The sequence below is a fragment of the Chanodichthys erythropterus genome, chromosome 8, assembly GCF_024489055.1.
Source record: "Chanodichthys erythropterus isolate Z2021 chromosome 8, ASM2448905v1, whole genome shotgun sequence".
Classification (NCBI taxonomy): Eukaryota; Metazoa; Chordata; class Actinopteri; order Cypriniformes; family Xenocyprididae; genus Chanodichthys; species Chanodichthys erythropterus.
In genome coordinates this window covers 32,522,692-32,547,966 of record NC_090228.1, presented here as the reverse complement: position 1 = coordinate 32,547,966, position 25,275 = coordinate 32,522,692, and the positions used below count along the sequence as shown (strand labels likewise).

Below are 25,275 nucleotides of genomic sequence, written 5' to 3'. Positions count from 1 at the left end.
GTTGCAGCAAAAAAAACAACGTTTATTAACACAGGGAAAAGGGACAATACAAGAGAAACGTGAAACTCAAAGTAAAAAAAAAGAGAAAAAGAAACGAGGGACATTATAGAAATTTTATTCATTTTAAGATTTTAAAACACATCATGAGCAAAACAAACAAAAAACCAGCTACAGCATCATTTAGACCACCAGGGATGGGCAAACTCGGTCCTGGAGGGCCACTGTCCTTGCAGAAGCTGTGTCTCATTTCAAAGGCTGTGTCCTCCGGAGGTCGCATTCGAAGGTTGCATACGTCATTGAGGCTGTATCATTTCAGAAAAATAAGTAGGACTCTCCGAACGTGACCTTCAAATGTGTCCTTCTTTCACAGGAATTCGGAGGATGCATAAGGCTCACAATCCTTTGCGTCGCTGTTAACAACCATCATTTATTTGGAAAAAAAAAAAAAGAATGGCGGCAAATGACTTCCTAATGTTCTTCCTAATATCCTCCTCCTTTGTCTCTGTAACAGATATCTGTTGTACATAAGCCAGCTCCTCAAGCATTAACCAAAATAAAATAAGTAAATACATTTTCTTTTCAAATTACATACAAATGTATACTGAGAGCGCAACGAGGCTGCCGTGAACGTGTTGGCATAGCAATGATATACTTCCTGTTTCCTTTCCTGCCTGTGTGTCCTACAAAGGACGTCCCATTTAATTCTGGCTAAGGACACTCCATATACTGCATCCTTCACAGGATTCTCCTCTTGAGGATGCAGCCTTCGAAATTAAATTAAATGAGACACAGCTAGAGTTTAGCTCCAATCCTAATCAAACACACCTGAACCAGCTAATCAGTGCCTTCAGGATTACACACAGGTGATTTTTATCAGGTTTGGAGCTAAACTATGCAGTGGCCCTCCAGGACTGAGTTTGCCCATCCCTGGTGTATAGTGTAGGGAAGGACGATAGTAAATTAAGTCAACATTTAGTCTCATATAAAAGATTTTGTTCTTGTGAGGTCCAAGTAAAGGACCCCACAAATTCAAAGAATGTGGATGGGAACCACTGATCTGGACAGTTATTGTGGCTACCGTCCTGTTGATGATGCTTTGCGCCACAAGAGGGAGTGGGTTTGTTTTTTGTATTAGTGGACTTACAAAACAAGACACACCTTAACCAGGAAGAAAATAAAATAAAAGAGGAAGAAAAGAAAAGAGGAAGAAAAGAAAATAAAAGAGAAAGAAAAAGGAGAGACGCCATTCCGAGGCTTCAAACCTGTTGACATTGGGAGTTTAAACAGCCACATATTTAGTGGTAAGTTTAAAGCTTATTCCTCATGTAAATATGTAGACATATACAAATGAGCTGTTATTTACATTTATGCTCTTCTTTACATGGGCTTTGAAACATTTCGAATAACCAAAACCAAGTAGCCAATATGGAGGAAACGTTGATGATTAATGTGTTTAAATAAATTAGCAATACTTTTGATTTCTTTGTTTTATATAATAGCTACCGTTAAAAGAATTTATTTATATATGAATATTTCTAGATTATGTACATAAAATGAGTCATTCTGAGATTGAATTTATGCTCAAGAGCATTATTGTACATTTGATGATCACATTAGTAGTTTTAAAATTAATATAATAAAGTAATATTATTTTTTTCATTTATGATCACATGAGAAACCAATTTAAAGAGTCAGCGATTGTTGATTCTTGCACACATGCAAATAAGACCAATTATATCCAGCTGCTGCCCTGCAGCACCACAAGTTTCAGGAGGAACACAAGCCAGGCCAGGCCACACGTCTCAGGCCGGAAGTGAAGATGAACCATATATGGTTTAGAGCAGGTCTACAGCTGTTTTAGTGTCATTTTCTATGTAATACGAGCTATTTTCATGTGGATTTGATAGGATTTATTTATGTACAATATTTTTCATTATTAAAAATACATAATCTGATTATAGATATTCAATTTGATCAATAACTAATGCAACAGTATTTTCCATTTGACTGTTTGCTATTAAGAGATAATATTCACTTCATGTTCATTTAGGGGTAACAAATAGGGGTGGGCGATATCGATACCAAGTAAATAAAGGGCCAGTAATGGCGATAACAATACCGCTACTTTTTACTTTTAAAAGCATGCACTTGAACTTACAAGTACTTTCCTTCAGGGGAAAGCAGTGTGTCATGATTCATGAGGTGAATGCATTATTGATATGTTAAATCTGAATACATTTTCATAACCACTAAAAGATTTTGTGATTTGTGCTCTCCTGTAATTAGTGTGTATGATTAGCTATAGCTGCTGTTCCCGCTTTGCGTTGTACCGCACAGCATTTTGACTCCTTGTCCCGCACGTTGCATATTGAGAAAATGTCCCGCATTTTCATCAGTTTGTTGGTTTTTAATTAAAATATTTAGAAAACACGTGCTTGCGTTTTGACTTTTTAAGAAAGCATTAAATTTATTATTTTTGCTGCGTAGTTTTTCACCTACCAGCACTTCGACAGAAGTAACATCCCAACAGCCATTTTTTAAATTCTATCCAATGGATGAAAAGAAAGGAGTAAACACGGTCACTAGTAGGTTGTGACGCTGTCAATCCAAATGTGGAGCGGAGTTGGACTTGGTCAGAACTGTTTCAAAAATATGGTGACCAGACCGGTTTTTGATGTTCTGTCCAAGCGGCAACCTCCCCCAGTTTCTCGTGAAGCCAATAAGGAAGTAACTTAAACTGCGATTCATCGACTGGCCGCTAGGGACAGGCTGCAAAAGGGAGCAGAATCTCATTGACCATAATGTTAAAACAGCCAAGTTTACAGCAGAAAAAAACATGTTTACACTCTGGTTCAAATTGTGTTTTGGTCTATACTGCTAATTTTGCCCTTCATGACAACTCTGAGGGGGGTGAATTTTTTTATAACTCATCCGTTTAAATTATATTAAGCCTTAAAGTTCTGCATAATTAAGGGCGTGGTCACTTGAGTGACAGGTGGATTGGCGCTGCTGTCTGTGAGCCGGCATGTTACCTCAGCTAATTCCAGCCGCTGAATTTGGCATCTCAGCCGTATTTGTGTTTTTTTCTGGATTATTTTATACAGTATATGGCTCACTGCATACTCGAGACAGATGTCAGTCTGTGTACATGTGCTCGCATGCAGAACACACGTTGTTGGATCGTCGTGGCATTGGCTAAAAGTTTTGTTCCTGAGATTTACTACAATGACAATACCAGGAAGATATACAACTCCGACAGCACTGCTTGGATATTATAACTAAAACTGCTGCACTATTTTGAAAAATTATACTTAGTTTGAGAGAACATTTGAGAGTTATACAGATATCTGGTATATATGTACGTATAGAGCAGTGTTGTTTTTGGCAGCCCTTTTAGTTTTAGTCTTAGTCTTAGTCTTTTGGACGAAAATGCTTTTTAGTTTTAGTCACATTTTAGTCACTTATAAACTTGATAGTTTTAGTCAAGTTTTAGTCGACGAAAACACAAAAAGGTTTTAGTCAAGTTTTAGTCGACGAAAACGCAAAAAGGTTTTAGTCAAGTTTTAGTCAATTTTAGTAAAAAACAAAAATGTAGTCTTTAACAAATTAATTTAGGTTAAAAAGTATTGGAAATGGGCTTAGGTTTGACAGGTTGTAGCAAGTGTTGCAATTCATAAAACAACAGTTAACCTTAAAACCTTTGCATAATAAACTAGACTTTCTCATTGATGGAGATGCAGTGCTGCCAAGCTGTACTTCATTGTCGCATTGGGCAGAAACCTTTTATCCACATATTTCAAGTTATATTTTTTCCATGAATTGATGCTCTTCTAAAATTTCAGCACATTGCCTATTTTCACCATTAATCACAGTAATAAAGGAATGGTTTAAAGTTTAAACAGCAAAAAACTTTGAGCTACTACAACATTACACACAGATAAAGTGGTAACAGTGGAATCACTGTTTTACTCCAAAAAAGCCAGGAATAAAAACATTCTTACTTTGGCAATTGTTGCTTTATTTAAGAAATTGCTAAAGTGCAATGAACAACATGCCCAAAATATAAGCTATTGAGGAACACATACTTATGCTCTACAACTTGTGCTTCAACTTGTCTGCCAGTGCAACAACAAGATGCATATTATTTGTAAACACAAACATCATACAACCCTGTCTATCTTTAACTTGTACAAACTCCAAAGTTGCAAACATTCTGAAACAAAATAATACAATAAATAAATAATACTGAGGTGCATTGAGCATAGGTTCTTAGGAATGCATACTTGAATTTAAAGTATGAAACAAACATGACACTTGAAGTGTGTTGAACATAAAAATGAATACGACAATCCCTGAATACTGTAAACACAGTATTTGGTCTTTAAAGAAAGCAAACTAATTTACTAAATAAATAAAAACAACGTTGGTTTAACACAATGAATTAGAGGAGGGCCCTACCTCTAGTGCAGTCTCACAGCAAGCCAAAACAGAATATCACAGTAATCTGTAAAAAAAAAATTTAAAATTAAATGCTCGTTAAATTAGCCTACTGACCTCGATTCAGTTTCAGGAAAGCACTTCTTTCTAAAATGACTCTTGCTCTATTACGACGGCCACGACTGAGGTCACCTGTAATGCTAAAGACTCTCTCAGCAAATGCTTGAGATGCTGGCATGGCCAGAAGGTCTAAGGCAATAGGTTTTAGGCTCGGATAAACATAATCTCCCTGTGCAGCCCAAAATTCTAGGGCAGTCTCTTGGTTTGTAGGCTGTGACAACTGCTCCTTGAATTTCTTGATTTCCTCCTTGACACACGGCTTTGAGATGGTAGACTTGGAAGGCCGGCTTGGTTTGGACAAGAATCTGAATCTGGGCCGCTTGTTATGAGGCTGCTCTTCTTTGGATTCTTCTCCCTCCGCTGGCTCCTCATCTTCAGCCTCCTCCTCCCGTACAACTGGTGGCACCAATTGAGCAAGATAATCTTCTGATCTTCTCAGAAGTGCCTCTATTTGCTCATCATCATTTTCAAGGAGTGCTTCAGGTGCAACTGTCGGGTCAAGGAAGCATGCAGCAGCAGCGAGAGGTGAAAACTTGGAGTCAGTGTGATCAAGAAAGCAGCTGAACCTCTTGTCCATGTTTGCCTTCATCTTAATTGCCAGGGAAGCGAGGTCCTTAAAGCTAGATCCCTGGGCATGGGGGAACTCAGACAGGTGACCCTGCAGGTCCAGAATGGCAGGCACCACAAGGGATAATGACTGTGTGTCACTCTGGAGCAACTGGGTATGCTCAGCGAAGGGGATGAGTAAATCTCTGAGAGCGGACAGCTTATGCCACTCACTTGACAGTAAATAGTCCCAGCTCATCCCATCCGCAACCTGAACTACTGAGTCCTTGATTTGGAGAAGCCGTGATATCATCTGATATGTGCTGGACCATCTAGTAGGGCAGTCTTTGATCAGGGTTAGTTGACACATCTGCAGCAGTCGCTCAGTTGCCACAGATGACTTGCGGAAGAGCTTAACAAGACCTCTAACTTTGCTCAGCAGTCGGTTGACACTAGTGTCTTTCTGGATCATGTTCACCACAAGTTGTAGAGTGTGTACAACGCAGGGGGTCCTACTCATATCTATGGCTCCAAACCTAGAAGAGACAAAAATACAGAGAAAAATAAATAGTTTTAAGGACATTCAATAAAATTGCCATGAACAATTGCTAAAAAAAAGTGACTATAACATACAAGCATAACTCAAGAGTGACTAACATACTGAAAATTAACAGCAAACTGAAGTAATTTACCTCTGGCGTTCTCTAACAGCCACCTCAGAATCTTCAGGGTCACTCGCCTCGATGGATTCAGTAGGAGTAGGAGCTAGTGGGCTCATCTGGTTCATTAGACTTGAATGCTGCAATCATGTTGCTTCCATTGTCAGTTATGACTGTTAGAATTTTGTGTTGTGGTATTCCCCAGTCCTCTATGCATCGGTCAATACAATGTTTTATACACTCTGCTGTGTGTGGGTGTGCGATCTGATCAAGTCTCAACAATATGTGCTGTGCTTTGTTGACCACAGTGCAAAAAAAACATGCACTAATTGCCAGAAATGAAGCTGTAAGTCCTTTTTTGGTCCATATGTCCAGCCCAATTGCTATTTTACGTGCTCTGGCAAGCCGCTCTTTGTACTTTAGTTTTTCGTCATCATAAATCTTGTCAACTAAGTTGTTTATTTTTGTTCTTTTGGGTATGGTCATCCTTTTATCAAAGGTCTCCATCATGTGGATGAAATCTTCATCCTCGACTGTGCAAGCAGGTAGACCAGTGCGTCCAATCCAAAGAGCGAGCGCTTGTTCTTTGACATGTTGTTCCACAGAGTTTGACTTGTACTTAGATCCTGCGGCGAAGGCTGTTTCGATAGATGTCTGTGCCCCGTCGTTATTTGGACAACCAGATTTCTGTATAGGAGTTCTGGTCACTGGGATCTGGATGAGGAGAAAACAAAGACAATTACTCTCTATACAAAGTACATCTGTAAAAGTCATGTCATGTGAATACAAAACAATTAAATGTGTATGTGTGTATACTGTATATTGCAATAGTAATAATAGTATATATATTATGCAGATCATCATGTTTCAACACATTACGTTTAGAAAACAAAAAGGTATTTTCTTTGACGCTTTGTTCAAGAAGCTTTTCGATTTGGGAAACATGGGGAACAGCAACCGGTCTGAAATGCTAATTTTCCCTCCACATTTTAGACTGTCACTGAAATCAAATATGGTTTAACATAATGACGATCAACACTTCCTACCCGGCCAAAATCCCTGCATGTTCAACAAATAAAAGTGACACAAACATTCAGGGATGCAAACACATGTATGGTCAAAAAAGAGAGAGTTATCGAAGCCCTCACCCCGCAGCAAATATCACAATTTTATATTTATATATGAATGTCAAGAGCTAAGAAGTGTATATTTATATAGCCTACACTACAAAGAAATAATATACAATTAAATTATGCTTATTTTAAATGTATTGAGCAGGCTAGGTATAAAAAATATAGGCTTTTAATAATCTTTCAGTGCGCAAAACCATGATAATATGAAACGCTTCAAAACAGAGCGCACAAAGCGCGTATGCGCATCGCGGGTGCAGAATGATGTGCTCAAAGCAACATGGAGTCACAGTGTGCAGCGCTGCACAAGTGCGCATTTAAAAGTTCACGGCACAAAGCGAAGAAATGTCGAGCGCACAAATCCTAGTGTCTATCTGTCCAACAGTTTATTGATCATTTGTTTCACAGTTTTAAATTCCAGTTATTGTGCGTTTGATGCCGATTCATAGTCCTTGTGATGTGTGTGATCTAACAAGCACACGGTAGCGAGTCGTTTAAAAACAGCAACAAACATAAAATACAAATACACAAAAACTTTAATTTAATGATGTAAATAAACTTCTGTACCTCACATTAAGCTATGAAATGGCTTCAGATGACTTTGTGAAATTATAATCAGACCCAAGTCACCCAAACTGACGTGAAAAAAGCGTGAGGTGCTGATAAGCGCGCTGTTTGCATCCCTGAGTTAGTGCAACCAAGCTAACGTTAATATTAGCCTGAAGTTAGCAGCAAATTTGCGCCAGTAGATATATGCACAACCTTAAGCTTACCATGAAATGTGTCACAAGCCGATTGTCGAGTAAAATTGAATGTATATGATATGTTAAAAGCGTGACTTGTTAGTTAACTACCTTCGAAAAAATATCAGCGTGATGAGCCTTCAGGTGCCGCTTGAGGTTGGTGGTATTCTTCCCACCTAGTTTGTGGTCACATTTACCGTCGTCTCCCAATACTATGCATTCCGTTTTTCTTTCTGATGAATTATACTGAAAGTATGTCCATAAATCATCTCGTCGTTTCCGACCACCAAGCCTGTTTATTGGCATCGCCGCCATGGTCCTTCAAAGATGTGTGGCGAGTGACCAGCCGCAGGTGTGTTGTCGTGTGGAATCTGGTGCGCGGCATAACGGCAGCCGGGTGGTGGGCGTACCCAAAACAAGGATAGGAAGCGGCAGATTTCACGCAAAATAGGCAGAAATGACATGCATTGTGAACGTCAGACTTATAATCATTTTCGTTCCGTCTCGTCTCGTCAACGAAAACTCGAAAACGTCTCGTCATGTTTTAGTCACCTTAGAGCCATTTTTAGCTAGTCATCGTCGCGTTATCGTCATAAAAAAAAGGTGCGTCAACGAAATCATTTCGTTATCGTCATCGTTGACGAAAACAACATTGGTATAGAGTTTTACATTATAAACGATGCTCAGATTGCATCCTTTCTTGAAGAACGATGATGGAGAGCAAATCAACTTGGGTAAAGTTGGTTTTATATTCGCACATTCGGACTTCTGATAAATTCAGACTTTACAATAAATGTGCAATAAATTAATGTTTGCGAATTTTAAGCAGCGACATGATATTGACAACCAGCGATTGTCAACTTACAACATTTTTCACAGTCGATCAAAATAGGCAAGTATTGTTTTAATGGCATATTTACTTGTGAATGTCCACTGAATGTCCAATGTAGTGTGATTAACAAGGCTATTGAATACGGATGTCCGAATGTGCGAATATAAAACCAACTTTACCCAAGTAGCAAATCATTCCGAAGATATAATGCAAACGATGGATAATATATAAAGATTTCATGGATTTAACGCTTTCATGAACAAAAAGTAGTTTTTTTATGTTTTGAAATGGACATTTTACCCAAGTGCAGCGGATTGGATTCATCTCGCGATCTCTTTTTCATTAAAGGTATGAAGTCCCAGTTGATTTTTGTGTTATTTGCACACCACACACAAATTAATTAGCCTACTGGTGTTAGAGCATCTATAACGTCATCTTAAAAATCACCGTAGATTGACAGTAAACCTTTAGTACTTTCTAATGATATTGCTATCTTTATTAATATTTTAGATAGTATCTAAGATAGATATGCTAGGCGGGCGTGGTTTCAGCAACCAGTCGCATGGGCTCCAACTACGTCCCGCCTCTTTGCCCATTTTCAGTTATCCGGGAGTGATGTGCGGTGACGCGCAGCTAAGATGGCCGCGGCCTCATTTTCACGTCAAAACTGCTGTTCAGTGCCCGGTTGCATAAAGCACCTTAAGTTTTTCCCTTAAGTATGACACTTAAGGGGTGATTTCTCCTTACCTAAGGGAATAATTTAAGGGTGTTGCATATAATCCCTTAAACGGTTCCCTTAGGTAAGGGAAAACGCTAAGTGTTTAACGACAGCGACCTATGTTTTGCCGTTATAAAATTCTATTGTTGCCATGGACACGCTACTGTATACTTTAACATTAGCAGCCATTACAGAAAACAATGAATACAACCGAAAAAGAAATGGATAAGGAAAACAAAAAGAGAAAGCCAAATTGGACAGAGGAGGAGAAGTGTTTACTTCTCGACGAATATGGGAAAAGGAAAGCGATTTTAAAAAGCAAACTTAATCCCAATGTAACTGCTACCAAAAAATATAAACAGTGGGAGGAAATAACCGATACAATTAACGCACGTAATCTAGGTGTAAAAAGGACTGTTCAGGAAATAATTAAGAAATACGAAAACATCTCTGTGATGGCAAAAAAATAATTAAGCGTTCACAAGAGGGAGTCCAATAAAACTGGTAAGAGTTTTACCGCACCGTAGTGCGTTTTTTTTTTTTTTTTTTTTTTTTGCCGTATAACAACTGTTACAAAACTGATAAACAGGTGGAGGACCACCGCCCCCTGAATTGTCAGACTCTACTAAAATGGTCCAAGACATCATTGGGGCGGACTCACCTGTCCTGGCTGGCATCACAGGAGGTTTAGAGAGTGAAGCTGAACCAGAGGAACAGCATAACACGGAGTGAGAGAGCATTATTGTCTCATATCAGCATACAATCTTATCAAACTTATCACTGCTGTGAGAATGAACAATTTTAAAGGTTATGACAGGCATAATATATATTACAACAAAACAATATGATAATTGGTATTTGTTTCACGCGTTAGACTTTCCCAGCAATCCCAAACGCAGCTCCAACACCGACAAAGCGCCAGTACGCCAAACCAGGCAGCAGCCAAGTAAGATTTTATTGGTTTTTGTTAATAATAATTAGTAATAGACTAATATAAAACCTAATTCGGCTTTAAATAGCCTGCATATTATTTTAAACTATTATTTTCCAAAACACAAACACTTGTGAATTGCAGAAAAACGCTTGCTACCAGAGAAGAAGTGCTGGAACTGCAGAAGGAAGTCCTGCAACTACAGAAAAACAAATTGCAGCTGGAGATCGAAAAAATAAAAAAGAAGGAAAATCAAGATCTGTACAACTTTATTCTCAACAATAAACTTCTACAGCTACAGAGCGAAGGAAAAGTAACAATCACGTCAGTTGACGAATAAATACATTTTATGTTGTATATCTGTTGTATTTTATTTATGAAATTATAAATTACAAATAATAATAACAATAGGCCTATCTATTACATTCACATAAAATATTGCTAGCAATAGGCTACTAATAAATAAGACTACACTACTATACTAATAGCCTAAAATAATATATATTATTACTAATATTTGTACTAAGGCCCCTTTTTTTTGCTACAACTTAGCCTACTAATTAAAGAACGCATTCACAATAGCGAGTGGTTGCGCTGAGTGACACGGTCAAGGTCGTCTTCCAGCTTGTTTGCGATCTCATAGACTGCGCGACGATCAAATCTATATTCTCGTAACAGTTTTTCGTCGTTAAGATGGTCCAGCGGGTTCTCCCTATCATGAAATATTCGCCTCGGCACATCAATATCTTCAGCAAGATCCATAAACTCAGCCATGTCATCTAATTTATGTTCGTGAAACTCTTAAGGTAAAGTTTGCCCAACCTTAGAGTATACTTAAGAAAATGACAGTTAAGGGGCTTTATGCAACACTTAACGGTTTTTAAGGGATTACTTAAGTGAAAAATAGACACATAAGGGAAATTCTAAGGGTTTATGACGTTTCACTTAAAGAAACCCTTAAGTGACGGTTAAGGGTTATTTTTTGCAACACCCTTAAGTTTAAGGGAAACTTAAGGGCGAACTTAAGGGAAAATTACACTTAAGGTGCTTTATGCAACCGGGCACAGAACTCTATGGGTGACGTCACGGACACTACGTCCATATTGTTTTTACAGTCTATGGTTCTGTCACCTGAAATGTCCCCGTTTTACAGCTCGTTCAAACCAACCCGCATGATTGCAAAAAGACCGACGAGCATACAGCAGCCTGCTGGAGATATTGTGTAGTGACCATGTTCTCCAACAGAGGGGGCTGTGCAGCTACACTTGGTTGCGCGCGCGCCGCTACTTCATGAGGAACGTAATCTGGATCCGGAACAGAGCAAAGCGCTATTATCATCAAATATCATAATAAACATCGTTATCAGTTTCAAGGTTAGTAACATACTAACTATTCATACTGTTTGTATGTTTTATAACAGGGCCTCAACAGGGTGCGAGATTGTTTTGCACAATTTTAAACGTCCACATAAGTTCCGCAGTCATAACTCAGCGATTTCCACACACACGTCTTAACTACGTGGTGAGGTACACTCAGATATGAATAAATATAAAATAAAATAATACACGTACTTTGTGCTTAAAATGAGTCTAAAATGCAGAATAATAGTTAAAAATAGTTAAAACAGTTGTAATTACTGTATACAGCTAAAACAGCTTGTGAAAATTAAAATATTAAATAATGTTAAAAATTTTTGTTAAATGCTGTAAAATATTTATCTTATATTTATGTTTTATTTTTGTAATGTGCTTTTTTAAAGTCACACTAATGTTATAACAGGCATATTGTTTTGAACTGCTTTTACAGTGGTTACTATTACTAGTATCGTGTAAAAGTTTTTTTGGTGAATTGTATTTAAACAAGAGCAAAAATACTAATAATAAAACTAAATCATAATTATTAATGTAATAATAGCCTATAAGGAACCCACAACAATTAAAAACAAAAACATTAAAAAATGTATTGTCCCTGTTTTTTAAATAGACAATAACAAATGAGATTTTGGTGATATTTTGACCACTCGAATAGGAAATGTCCTCAGTTTCTATTTCAGAAATCTGGTCACCTTATTAAAACTAGTGATGCCTGCTGCCTTTAGGGTCAGTGATGTTTAATTTAAATTACATGTAAAATAAAGACATGTTATATTGTGATGTAATGGTGTTTTCTGGAAGGGACTAAAGAACAAAGTATTTTTATCAGCTGAAAGGTAGAATACAAATGTTGCTAACCAAGTTAGATAGACATTATATAACAGCTTCAGGTTGTGTTTTAGTGTTGGTAATATGTCCCACATTGTCCCACACAAACGTACTAATCATCCCACATTTGGTTTGTTTGTTGGTGGTCACCCTAGCTGCTGTAGTAAAGCCATTGTTAATTTTTGTAAAGGGCTACCAGTGACAAGCTGTTGTACCCCAAAAGGTAAAACTTTTGCAAATTTTTTTCTGACAGATGAATAAAAAACAACAATTACAGAACTTAACACAATCCATTGGAACTTTTAACTTTCAATATAAATACATTTACTTGCACAAACTAGCCTTATTATAATAAATGTTATCTGTACACTATACTGTTGAAAAGTTTGGGGTCAGTAAGATTTTTAATGTTTTTGAAAGAATTCTCTTCTGCTCACCAAGGCTGCATTTATTTGATCGAAAAAACAGGGTAACACTTTACAATAAGATTCATTTGTTAAACATTAATTTATTAACTAACATGAAGTAACCGTGAGCAATACATTCTTCATTAACGTTAGTTAAAGCAGAACTAAGCAAGATTTGCGAAGCTCCCCCTACAGGTTCCTTCAGTGAATCACACTGTCGTAAATACTCCAAGCGCAGCTCTGGACTACAACGCTCACCAGCGCAGTACACTGTCAATAGTATGTAAATCTTTCAAAAGGAAATGAATACTCAATTTGGACAACGGTCTGGAGCAACGCATGCCTTGGCATTAGCTTTGAAATCTTGCATTGGTCTAAAGTGAAGCCAGTCGCTGACGCAATGTAAACAATATTCTGGGAATTTACTATACTATTGAAACTACCGGTTGAACTGCAGTTGTCTCACATAAAGCCCATACATGACAAATAGAGAAACACTCATCAATCCCACCACATAGTAACATAGCGGGCGAATTAGCATGCTTGCTTCTCTGCGAGCCGATAAGCTAAATACATGCCACATAACAGTGGCTATATCTCGATGGACATGAAATAACAATAGATCTAATGGAAATAGTAAGAAAATAAAGTTGTTTGGCAAGGTTACTTACAAGTTCAACAACATTAAAGCCAAGTCGGAATCGGTTTGAAGTCCTTCGCTCTGTTTCAGTTGACGCAATTCTGTAAAAGCTGGTCCAAGGTTGACTCGAGAATGAGCTCTCTCGGTCTAGTTGACGTTTTCTCTTCCTAGAATCTTCGGACAATGGTTTCCTCTGTTTTTTTAGTGGCTTCGCTATGACTGATGATGACATAAATGTCGTTTTGGTATGATCGAAGTGAGATCATACTGTGTGAGGTCACTAGGGCTGCATTCCACTCCAGTTTTAGACACGCACTCGCGAACTTCCCTAAACACTTCCCCTTGGGGGAATCCCTGCCACCATTTTGAAGTGCGTTCCACTTCGTGAAGTGGACGAGGGAAGTTTATATGGACAGACCCTCGCTCCCTCGATTTTAACCGAGGGAACGAGTCTACTTCACATGTACACTTCAGGCAGCTCCATAACCCACAATGCAACACGTTTATGACGTCACGGCATATCACGTTTAATTTACCCCACCACAAACAACTCTATGATATATTAATTATTTTTTAAACATTTAAAACACACATATATACATATAGAATGCTGTATTAAACAATTTTGTAAGGGGAAAAAATAAATAATAAATCAGCTCCATTGCAGATTCCAAGTGATCAAGGGCTTAGGACGTTCCAGTTCAGCCCATACAAAGGTTCCGCCAGAAGTGGGCACTCATGCAACATAAGCAATGACGTACATCCGAGTCAACAAGACCGAGGGAAATTAGCGAGGGAAGGGCATTTAGAAAACGAACTGGAAAGCAGCCCCAGTGTATGACTGTTTCTCAAAATGCGTTCTTTAGCGATCTTGCGTCCTTGTGTTCTTGCTCTACGTCATCATCAACCGTCGAAGTTCGTTCCAATACTCAAGAATGCAAGAACAGAGGACGCATGAAAATATCCAGATGTGTTCTTGATATCGAGGATGCATCGAATGCATACTTGAGAGAATCGAACCGTTAAAAAATCCCAGAAGACGCTGCAGGCGGTCGACGTACGGAAGCCTGTAAGCTCTGGTTCTCACTTTTGAGATTCCCGCTACAAGCTTGCAAATATGTGATGGCTCGTGAAAGTAAAACGTTTGTTTTGCTTAATTTTAATAAAGTGATAACCTGAAGAAAGCCTGCAGTATGTTTATTGGAATATAAAAAATAATCTTAACATTGACAAAGCATGTAACACAAAGGCTACTCATTGTCATAAATAAACACGGTGAAATAAAAAGATAAAATTATGTGAAAACAATGTCTAATAATATGAAATAAATCTTTTAAATAGGTTATGACAATTGTTTGTGATGTTATGTTGTATTTATTGTGAATTAGCCACTTATAATGCTGGGACGGTCAGTTGAGCAACAAGATCGCAGCACATCTCAATTCTCAAATGATGCGTTCTGTGTCCTCGCGTCCTTCCGAGGTCGTTCTTTCAAGGTCGCCTGGCAAGTCCGTTCTCTGCGTTCTTGGAATTGAAAAAACAGCCTATATTGAATTGCCGTAAAGCATTTTGTCACTCTAGCGTGAACGTGAACATGAGGCAAGATTGTGTCGGGTCGCCGCAGCTCAAGTTGCAAGTGCTGTATTCTGGCGTAGACGTGCCAGAGGGGGTTAGTGCTCGCTTCAAACACACCACTACAAGTCAATTAACCAGTTACTTAGTTCTGCTTTAATGAAAACACAGTTGTTGTTCATTGTTTGTTCATGTTAATGTTGATAAATGAACCTTACTGGAAAGTGTTACCAAATGTTGTTTTCTACTTTAATATATTTTTAACTGTAATTTATTCCTGTGTTTAAAAGCTGAATTTTCAGCATCTTTACTACAGTCTTCAGTGTCCTTCAGAAATTATTTTAGTATGCTGATTTTATGCTCAGAAAACATTTCTGATTAATATCAATGTTGAAAATGGTTGTGCTGCTTCATAATTTTGTGGAAACCATACATTATATTCAGATTTGATTAACAAAGTTAAAATTTGTGTTTGTTTTTTTATAACAATGTAAAAGCATTTACTGTCACTTTTGATTAATTTAATGCATCCTTGCAGAAAAAAATTATTAATTTCAAAAAATCTTATGATGCCACCATTTTGAAATATTGTGAAATAACTCCTGCTTGTTTCTCAGTCATCTGATGAGCATTGTTCAGGGTTCCATTTCCCAAACGCATTGTGAGCCTTATCGAATGCTTATTAGGAAACGCAGCCCTATTTGATCAAGCACTGTGTGCAAAGTTTCTACACAGTTGTTCTCTAAAATAGTTTATTTTATACCCTTATGGGCTTATTTTATGAATTTCGTGCTAAATAAATAAAAATTAATGATAAAAAAACACCTCGATCGATATTTTTATGTGAGGATCGATCCCTTTCGATATGACATCAGTATCAAAAGTATTGATATTTTAGGATTGATTCACCCACCCCTAGTAACAAATACTTAACGACACGGATAACACGGATATTTAATTTCAAATATACTTTTTATTTATTTACTATTTATTTTTATTTTACTTTTTAATTCAAAATAAGCATTAAATAAAAAATGTGCAACATGTGAGTGATTGGATAACATTTTAAATCTCAAAAAAGTGCATCCATCAATCATAAAACATACTCCTGAACTGCAAGTTTAATTAACTAAATTTGTCAAGTTGAAAATACTTAATTTTAAATGTACTTTTTTTGAGTATAAACCCTAAATTTAGGGTAAAAGGCAGAGATAATCCCTGGTTTACAGAGTTAATTTCTTCTCGTATCAAAGAGTGTGATGCTGCATGGGTTAAAGCAACAAATAACCATCTGGACTGGGTACATTACAGGACACTAAGAAATAATTGTACAAAAATGGTATTTAAAAAAAAAGATCTTATGTGATTATTATTAAAATACGATAAATGAAAATTTTAATGATCCTACGAAATTTTGGAAGTTGATCAAATCAGTTTCTGGTCTAAAACCCTCTACGAGTTTACCTGATTATTTAAAAGTAAAGGTCATTTAAAGTAGGGATGCACCGATACCGATACCGGTATCTGGTATCGGCCTCGATACCACATTTTCTAAAGTACTCGTACTCGTTAAAAGTCCCCCGATACCGGGGACCGATACCACGGTCTGAGAAATGTCTATGTTTGAGCGGCGTGTAAGGGGTTAATCAAAGGCGCCAAGTGCCCGCCCCCAGGCCCCACCCCGGCTGCAGCTCAGAGCGGGGAGAAGGCGAGGCGAGACAACATGTCAGCCGTGTGGAACTATTTCAAAGTGAATGAAGACGACAAAACAAAGGCGGACTGCAAATTGTGCTCAGCGAAATTGTCCAGAGGAGGCTCAAAAGGTAGCGCATTTAACACAAGTAATTTAATCAAGCACCTAAAATCCCAACATGACAATGAGTACAAAGAGTTTACCCACGCTTCTAAACCAACACAACCCACGCTGCAGCAAACTCTTGCAAGACGAGAGAAAATGTCCAGAGACAATCCACGTGCTGTGAAAATAACACAGGCAATTATCGAGTACATTGCATTGAGTGACCAGCCACTCTCGGAGGTAGAAAATGTGGGATTCCTGCGTCTCCTCCATGTTTTGGAGCCCAGATATGATGTCCCAAGCCGCCGCTACATGACTGACACAGAGCTGCCTAAACTACACGACTCCGTGAAAAAACATATCCACAGCCTACTGCAAGCCTCCTCTGCGTTTAGTTTCACCACGGATATTTGGACAAGCAGTGTTAGCCCCGTGTCGCTAATTAGCCTAACCTCCCAGTGGATAGACGAGAGTTTCACGCCGCAACGAGCCATATTACATGCGAAACAATTCCGCGGCTCGCACACCAGCCAGGCTATAGCGCATGTGTTTGAGGAAATGCTTCAGACATGGGGTATACCTAAAACATCAGTACATGTTGTGCTTCGTGACAATGCCAAAAACATGATTAAAGCCATGAATGACGCAGGGCTCCCAAGTCTGCCGTGTGTCGCGCACACGCTCCAACTGGCTGTTCACGAGGGCTTATTAGCACAGAGGAGCATAGCTGATGCTATATCAGTGGGGCGGAAAATAGTTGGGCATTTTAAACATTCTGCCTTAGCCTACTCCCGCCTCAAGGACATTCAGGGACAGCTCAACCAGCCAATAAAGAGACTGCAGCAGGACGTACAGACACGCTGGAACAGCACGTATTACATGCTCCAGTCCCTCATTGAGCAAAAGCGAGTGCTGGGGGTGTATGTGTCCGAGCATGAACTCCCTGGCTATCTCACCACTCACCAATGGGCTCTTATGGAGAAGACAGTTCCTCAAAGGGGGCGAGGATGGCAACAAACTAAAAAAGTGAGCAGCTACGACGCACTAGCCTCTGATGTCATCCCAGCTGTGACTGTGCTAGTGAGACTTCTAAACAGAGAAACAGACGAGGACCACGGCGTCAAGACAATGAAAGCAACCTTACTGGAAGCTGTCAAGAAGCGCTTCAGTGACGTCGAGACCAATCCACTGTACTTCATCTCCACCATACTTGACCCAAGGTAAAGTCTGTGTGCTATTATGATAAACTACAGTACTAAATGTAAGATTAATTTCCATCTGAAATATTATATTATATTTTTGTACTAAATACACAATACAAAAAAAATACAACTAAAATACACAAATACAAATGTATGCAATATATATAATATGAAATATGAAATATATTTCCCTTATTACTACCAGAAAGCCAAATGGCTGGCATTTATGACAGTGGTTTAGGGGAAACTAAAATCTGTCCTATTTTTCCACATATTAATACATTCATGAATTTTGTTCAGGTATAAAGATCGCTTCTTCTCCAACAACACTGCTCCGGAGGCCAAGCTGCAACTGAAGCAGGAGCTGCAGATGATGTCCAGAGCTGAGGCAGAGGAGAGTCGGGCAGAAGCTGCAGAACCTCCTGCTAAACTGTTCAAGGCCCAGGCCAGCACTAGCAGCAGTCTGGACACTGTATTTGAAGAAATCGCTAAGGAGCAGCCCCAGGCAGCACAGCCGCTGGCAGCAGGTGCTGCCATTGAGCTCGACACATACCTCGGAGAGGCCCCAAGCCCTCGTGAAGACAGTCCTCTGAAGTACTGGGGTGTCAACAAAATTAGGTTCCCCACTTTGGCTAAAATGGCCCAGAAATACCTCTCAGCCCCATGTAGCAGTGTGGAAAGTGAAAGGCTTTTTAGCTCAGTGTCACACATTATAGATGAAAACAGAAACAGGCTGACTGCTGATAATGCAGAAAAGCTACTTTTCTTAAAAAAAAACCTGCCACTCACTTTTTCTAAATAGGCTCCATCAAGTGAGTCGTCTTAGACTTGATGTTAATACCTACCTCAGTTGCACTAGCTGCCGCAGTTCTATGTTGGTGGATGTTGTTAGTTTATTCAAATATTGTGCACTAAATAGCAAAGATGTTTATTAATGCCCCTTGTGTTGTCCAAAGCGGCAGAGTTTACAACAAACTGAAAAAAATACTTGAGTTGCACTGTCACTTTTTAATTTTTTTTTTTATAATTATTTATTCTGTAATATTTTGCATACAACATGCTTTTCATTTTAAATAAATGTTCTTAATTCCAAACTAGTCCCTTGTTTTTTTGTTAAATTTATATGACTAAAGCTGTTACCTGTAAATTGAAATCATGTTTTTTTTATTAAGTACTCGGTATCGGTATCGGCGAGTACTGAAATGCAAGTACTCGTACTCGTACTCGTACTCCAAAAAAGTGGTATCGGTGCATCCCTAATTTAAAGGAATGTAAGAGAAAAGGGAGTGTTTAAGCAGATGCATGTCGCTCCACTCAGCTTTTAACATTTACTCCTTTTTTAGTAGCACAAGTTCATAAAGCCCTATTAAATTTAGATTGTAAAAAATCAGCAGGCCCTGATAATATAGAGCTTTATTTTTTAAAAATTGCAGATCTCATAGCAGAACCTAAGAAAATCACGTGTCTTCTTTGATCTTCTGAGGGTTGTGGTCTGGCGCCGGCTTCCGCTTGCTGCTTGCTTGTAAGCTCTTTCTCTCTTCAACAGATCTTCTACACACACCAGAGAGCTCCTGTTTTTATATTCACTTTTGACGCACATGCTGCTTCTACTTACGTTTGCATATTACCTGCATGTGTAAATTGCTGTGTTATACTTGCGTCAATGCATTTACTTTTTGCCTCAATGGTTTTAGCAATACACACATTTTTATTATTGTGCATTTTTTTTTTATCAGATTTCTACCTTGCTAGACATTTATTTCATAACTGTCTTCATTTTTGCCAGTTACACACAACGTTTCTATGCCCCAGAACCCATGTTCACCCAGACACATAATGCGTCATCTTTCATCTTTACAGGATGTGGTATACACTTACACTTGAGCACACAGCATGTGTATGTTTTCATGTCACGTTCAAGAAAACTTCATAGACCCCAGAGATTTTCCAAGTTCAACAATTTTCTGCGTTTTGTTATATCTTTTCTTAAAATTAAAATCTTTATCAAATTGTTTGGAAGAGAACACTCCATTTCTCTTGACACCCCTTGAAGCTAAAAAGAGATTCATCCAAAGTTGTTTTCTCTCTGTGCTGGACTATGGTGATGTGATCTATGCTAATCTGTCTTCACTAAAAAAAAAAATTGATTGTATATATCATGCTGCAATGTTTTGTGACTAATGCTCCTACACATACCCATCATTGTACCTTGTTTAAACTGGTTGGCTGGCCCTCCTTGTATCAGAGGAGGAAAATGCATACAGGTGCTGGTCATATAATTAGAATATCATCAAAAAGTTGATTTATTTCACTAATTCCATTCAAAAAGTGAAACCTGTATATTATATTCATTCATTACACACAGACTGATATATTTCAAATGTTTATTTCTTTTAATTTTGATGATTATATCTGACAACTAAGAAAAATCCCGAATTCAGTATCTCAGAAAATTAGAATATTACTGAAGACCAATACAAAGAAAGGATTTTTAGAAATCTTGGCCAACTGAAAAGTATGAACATGAAAAGTATGAGCATGTACAGCACTCAATACTTAGTTGGGGCTCCTTTTGCCTGAATTACTGCAGCAATGCGGCGTGGCATGGAGTCCATCAGTCTGTGGCACTGCTCAGGTGTTATGAGAGCCCAGGTTGCTCTGATAGTGGCCTTCAGCTCTTCTGCATTGTTGGGTCTGGCATATCACATCTTCCTCTTCACAATACCCCAAAGATTTTCTATGGGGTTAAGGTCAGGCGAGTTTGCTGGCCAATTAAGAACAGGGATACCATGGTCCTTAAACCAGTTACTGGTAGCTTTGGCACTGTGTGCAGGTGCCAAGTCCTGTTGGAAAATGAAATCTGCATCTCCATAAAGTTGGTCAGCAGCAGGAAGCATCAAGTGCTCTAAAACTTCCTGGTATACGGCTGCGTTGACCTTGGACCTCAGAAAACACAGTGGACCAACACCAGCAGATGACATGGCACCCCAAACCATCACTGACTGTGGAAACTTTACACTGGACCTCAAGCAACGTGGATTGTGTGCCTCTCCTCTCTTCCTCCAGACTCTGGGACCCTGATTTCCAAAGGAAATGCAAAATTTACTTTCATCAGAGAACATAACTTTGGACCACTCAGCAGCAGTCCAGTCCTTTTTGTCTTTAGCCCAGGCGAGACGCTTCTGACGCTGTCTGTTGTTCAAGAGTGGCTTGACACGAGGAATGCGACAGCTGAAACCCATGTCTTGCATACGTCTGTGCGTAGTGGTTCTTGAAGCACTGACTCCAGTTGCAGTCCACTCTTTGTGAATCTCCCCCACATTTTTGAATGGGTTTTGTTTCACAATCCTCTCCAGGGTGCAGTTATCCCTATTGCTTGTACACTTTTTTTTCTACAACATCTTTTCCTTCCCTTCGCCTCTCTATTAATGTGCTTGGACACAGAGCTCTGTGAACAGCCAGCCTCTTTTGCAATGTGTCTTGCCCTCCTTGTGCAAGGTGTCAATGGTTGTCTTTTGGACAGCTGTCAAGTCAGCAGTCTTCCCCATGATTGTGTAGCCTACAGAACTAGACTGAGAGACCATTTAAAGGCCTTTGCAGGTGTTTTGAGTTAATTAGCTGATTAGAGTGTGGCACCAGGTGTCTTCAATATTGAACCTTTTCACAATATTCTAATTTTCTGAGATACTGAATTTGGGATTTTTCTTAGTTGTCAGTTATAATCATCAAAATTAAAAGAAATAAACATTTGAAATATATCAGTCTGTGTGTAATGAATGAATATAATATACAAGTTTCACTTTTTGAATGGAATTAGTGAAATAAATCAACTTTTTGATGATATTCTAATTATATGACCAGCACCTGTATATTGCCGTTTACTGCTGAGGCTCTATTAGGTAAACTGCCTTCTTACATCTGCCGTCTTTTATCATACTGTTCTGGTAGTTATAAAACTAGATCATCCTCTAAATTACTTTTAACTATGCCTAGATTGTATTCTGAGTTTAACAAAACTGCCTTTTCCTCTTATGCTCTTATTCCTATCCAATGAAATGCAGAGTATTTTGATGCTAGAAGTGCTCCATCTTTAAATATTCTTAGAAACCTTTTGGAGTCTTATTTGAAAGAATTATGTTCATGTTTTACTTAACATATATATACCTTATTATTTTGGCCAGGACTCCCCATCTCAATGGGATTATTCCTGGTTAAATAAAGGATAAATAAATAAATAAAAATAGTCAGGGGTTCAACCACATTCCCCAGCACTGTACATTGTGCATGTCTCCTTAATCAAACACACCTGACTCAAGTCACCAGCTTATTAGTAGACTCCAAGACATGGGGAAACAAAACTTAAATAAGTGGAAATCAGTACCTTAAAAAGTTGTGAACAATTTTTTTTTTTTTTTTTTTACAGGGAATGTTAGTACTGAAAACTTAAAGTAAACTTACTTTTTTCATAAAGTTAATCCAACTAAACTTTGTTCAAACAACATTCCATTTGTCAAAAAAGTTAAGTTGAGTGAATTATTTAATATTTAATAGTAGGTTCAGGAGATTGATAATCAGTTTTAGCTGGAACTGAACTCAATTGACCCGTGTTGTTGGAAAATCTTTGACTGGAAACGGTTTGTCTATTCTTGATGTGTTGCTCTGATGCTTTAGAATGCTGCGGTGAAACAAATCATCATGATTTTGAGCCACCAAGACAAATAAAAGACACCTCAGAAAAGCACGAGGAACTAAGATTATCTTGTGTCATGTCTGTAAGATCCTAATGTGATGTGCACTATTTACCAGATAAAAAAAAAGAGCATAAAGGTTTCACTTCAGCTGCAAAAGACTCTTGACTTATGTTACTGTGTTGTACTTCAAAATAATAACACATAAGTGATTTATTTATTTAGCTTCTACAGAAGTAATACCAAAGCAGTGAGAAAATGAGTGACACGGGTAAGTAGATTTAGAAATATCTAACATGGAAATCATTAGATATAATCAGTAAATTATATATTTTAAAATATCAATAAAAACATTTTGTTTGTATCTTCACAGAACCTCTCATTTCATCAGAAGATGACGAGTCACCTGGTAAGATCTATTCATTCATTTCACTTCTGTGTCCTCAGATATTTTCATTGTGTGTACAATATGTGTATAATTGTACAGTCCCATACAGAATGTAAATATATTTACATAAATTAATAATTACATATAAATGTTGTGAAAGCATGCTTTAAGAAACTGAATGTTGCTGAATGACAAGAAGACAAAATAAAACAAGGTCAGAAATAAATCTGGAATTATGTGCTATAAGACTCTTAGGCTGCATTTACACTGCAAGTCTTAGTGCACTGATCCGATCTTTTGACCATATCTGATTTTTTGGTCAGTGTGTTTACGTTCACTTTAGATGCGACTGGTATCCGATATCTGTGTTTATATTACTTCCTGTCCCAAAATGATTGTCATTGATAGTTTTGCTGCACATGGTAGACCCTCAGGTTTTGAACAGCTATTGAAATTATAAATTTCACATCAGGTGGTCATGATTAGCTGTCAGAATGGATAATTCAGACACATACAGACACATCTTCTTCATAATACAACATTAAAGCTACCTTTTATTAAGCAAACGTGTCGCTTGCAATTCCAATGGTAATCGGATATGCGTGTTTAGACGTAGGTCGCATGTCCAGAGATCGGTTATTTATCTGATTTAAAACCACATTTGGGCTGCGTTTACACTTGGCATTAACATGTGACCTGTATCTGGATGTTGTCCACATACGCATTGAAAAGACGTGTAAACGCGTTTGTGATCAGAATGTTATCGATCAACGTGTCCTGGTTCGGAGGTAGTCAAGGACGCATTGCGATTGGATCTCAGTGTAATGTAAACGCGATCCAGCCATCGTATCTACATTCAGAGGGCGACGTCATTTAAATCCCCGCCCAGTCTCTCCGTGTGGCTGTCAGAAAATAATGGACAGGCGCAGTTTTGATAAGAAATTAAACTTCTTTGAACTTTACAATAAACGTCTATCTTTAAAACAGTTTATTTAGACTTAGATGATACCTTGTGTGTCATTTTTCATTTTAATTGTGCAACATTATCTAAACGAGGCGATTGCGTATGTTTTTATTGTTTCAGTTTATTTCCAATAGCCTATTACACGCTTAACATTAAACCTGGATGACGTGACTTGTTTAACATGCTCAACTTATTTTTCAACTCTGGAAGTATTTTTTCATTTAAAAAAAAATTAATTTGATCAAAGACTGGAGATTGCATCAGAAAGTAAAGTAGTGAGTGAAAGCAATGACATTTAATTTGTCTCGTCTTTACTCTTATCTGATGTCATATAGCCTACACTTGTTTTTCTAATTAAAGCTCTTTAATATGATGTGCGTTCTTTTATTTCTTTAATACAAAGTATTCGGATTCTGCCATTACATATTACACAAACAATACAAATGCTTGCGCGCTCCTTTCAATCATGAAATCCATCGAAAAAATTTTTCACCATACAAGATTAAAATTGGAAAACTTAAATTGGTAGATTAAGCTCTCTATTTGTGATCGATTGTACTTTTGTGGAATAAATCACAAAAAATCCGTGCTGTTTGCATTGCATTGATAGAGGCTAAAGTGAAAGTTTTTTTATATGAGGCCAGTTGAAGCTTCTGCCTTTCGAATGCGCCTAATTTAAATATTGTGCGGGAAACAGAAATCCGATCAGTTATCCAGATACACAGGCCACTTAATGTGATCATATATAAACACGCTGTGTCCTGATTAGCTAATGATCTGATCTGCTTGATCGGATCACAGTGATCACATATTAATGCCAAGTGTAAACAGCCTTGGAAGTGGCTCAGATCGGATGCGGAAAAATTGGACCTCGTGCGGATTTTTGTTTACACATGTGTAACTAATTCCAATCTGTGTCAGATGTGAGCAAAAGTAGCCTTTATTCCACACAGTAAATTTCCCCAGTGTTAAACACTGCTCTGAGTTCATATGGGAACCACCAGCAGGGTGTTAAAAGTAACAATGAAGCAGTGTTACAGTCAATTAGATAATTAAGTGATTAATCAAGTGATGATTGACCATTAGTGGTGCCACCTGATGTTAATAAGCAGAATCACTGAAGGAAAGAGAAACAACAAGAACAGAAATAGAGAGATCCACAACTACAACTGACTTCCAGCCATTACACATTATTTTACTCACTACTAACCAGTTACATCAACAAAAGTTCTTATTGAGAATTAACAGAGATTTAGATGTTAAAGGGTTAGTTCACCCAAAAACAAAATTTCTGTCATT

General features: G+C 38.0%; 3 protein-coding genes across 6 annotated transcripts in view; 2 read left to right on the top strand and 1 right to left on the bottom strand.

Annotated features, from left to right (window-relative positions):
- Positions 1-1,181: 1,181 nt before the first annotated feature.
- Positions 1,182-25,275, top strand: part of LOC137024729 (GTPase IMAP family member 8-like) — a 51,157-nt gene continuing 27,063 nt past the window's right edge. Inside the window, exons 1-4 of one of the 3 annotated variants that reach the window (XM_067392581.1) lie at positions 1,182-1,301; positions 2,175-2,202; positions 22,850-22,895; positions 22,998-23,033. In XM_067392581.1, coding sequence (XP_067248682.1) covers positions 22,883-22,895; positions 22,998-23,033 — 49 coding nt within the window. In that variant the 5' untranslated portion in view covers positions 1,182-1,301; positions 2,175-2,202; positions 22,850-22,882. Of the gene's footprint in view, positions 1,302-2,174; positions 2,203-11,359; positions 11,490-22,849; positions 22,896-22,997; positions 23,034-25,275 lie in introns of those variants that run through there. The other 2 variants (XM_067392582.1, XM_067392583.1) reach the window with 2 other exon arrangements.
- On the bottom strand, positions 3,836-20,195 carry LOC137024750 (zinc finger BED domain-containing protein 4-like). 2 transcript variants are annotated; one of them, XM_067392612.1, is made up of 3 exons: positions 19,385-20,195; positions 5,796-6,476; positions 3,836-5,639 (listed from the first exon to the last, which is right to left on the bottom strand). In XM_067392612.1, exons 2-3 carry the CDS (start codon positions 5,888-5,890, stop codon positions 4,547-4,549), a joined length of 1,188 nt encoding a protein of 395 aa, XP_067248713.1. In that variant the 5' UTR covers positions 5,891-6,476; positions 19,385-20,195; the 3' UTR covers positions 3,836-4,546. The 2 variants fall into 2 exon arrangements, with proteins under 2 accessions (XP_067248713.1, XP_067248712.1); XM_067392611.1 differs by lacking the exon at positions 19,385-20,195 and adding an exon at positions 7,747-10,431.
- LOC137024730 (zinc finger BED domain-containing protein 4-like) lies at positions 11,499-19,408 on the top strand. Its single transcript, XM_067392584.1, has 2 exons — positions 11,499-17,954; positions 18,237-19,408. The coding sequence occupies exons 1-2, from the start codon at positions 16,660-16,662 to the stop codon at positions 18,736-18,738; spliced, it is 1,797 nt and encodes a 598-aa protein (XP_067248685.1). The 5' UTR covers positions 11,499-16,659; the 3' UTR covers positions 18,739-19,408.

Bases quoted from the DNA above. Each gene is read 5' to 3' on its own strand.
- LOC137024750 (XM_067392612.1), bottom strand. From the start codon at position 5,890: ATGAACCAGATGAGCCCACTAGCTCCTACTCCTACTGAATCCATCGAG. The intron at 5,640-5,795 runs GTAAATTACTTC...TGTCTCTTCTAG, and splicing joins GCTGTTAGAGAACGCCAGAG to GTTTGGAGCCATAGATATGA.
- LOC137024730 (XM_067392584.1), top strand. From the start codon at position 16,660: ATGTCAGCCGTGTGGAACTATTTCAAAGTGAATGAAGACGACAAAACA. The intron at 17,955-18,236 runs GTAAAGTCTGTG...AATTTTGTTCAG, and splicing joins TCCACCATACTTGACCCAAG to GTATAAAGATCGCTTCTTCT.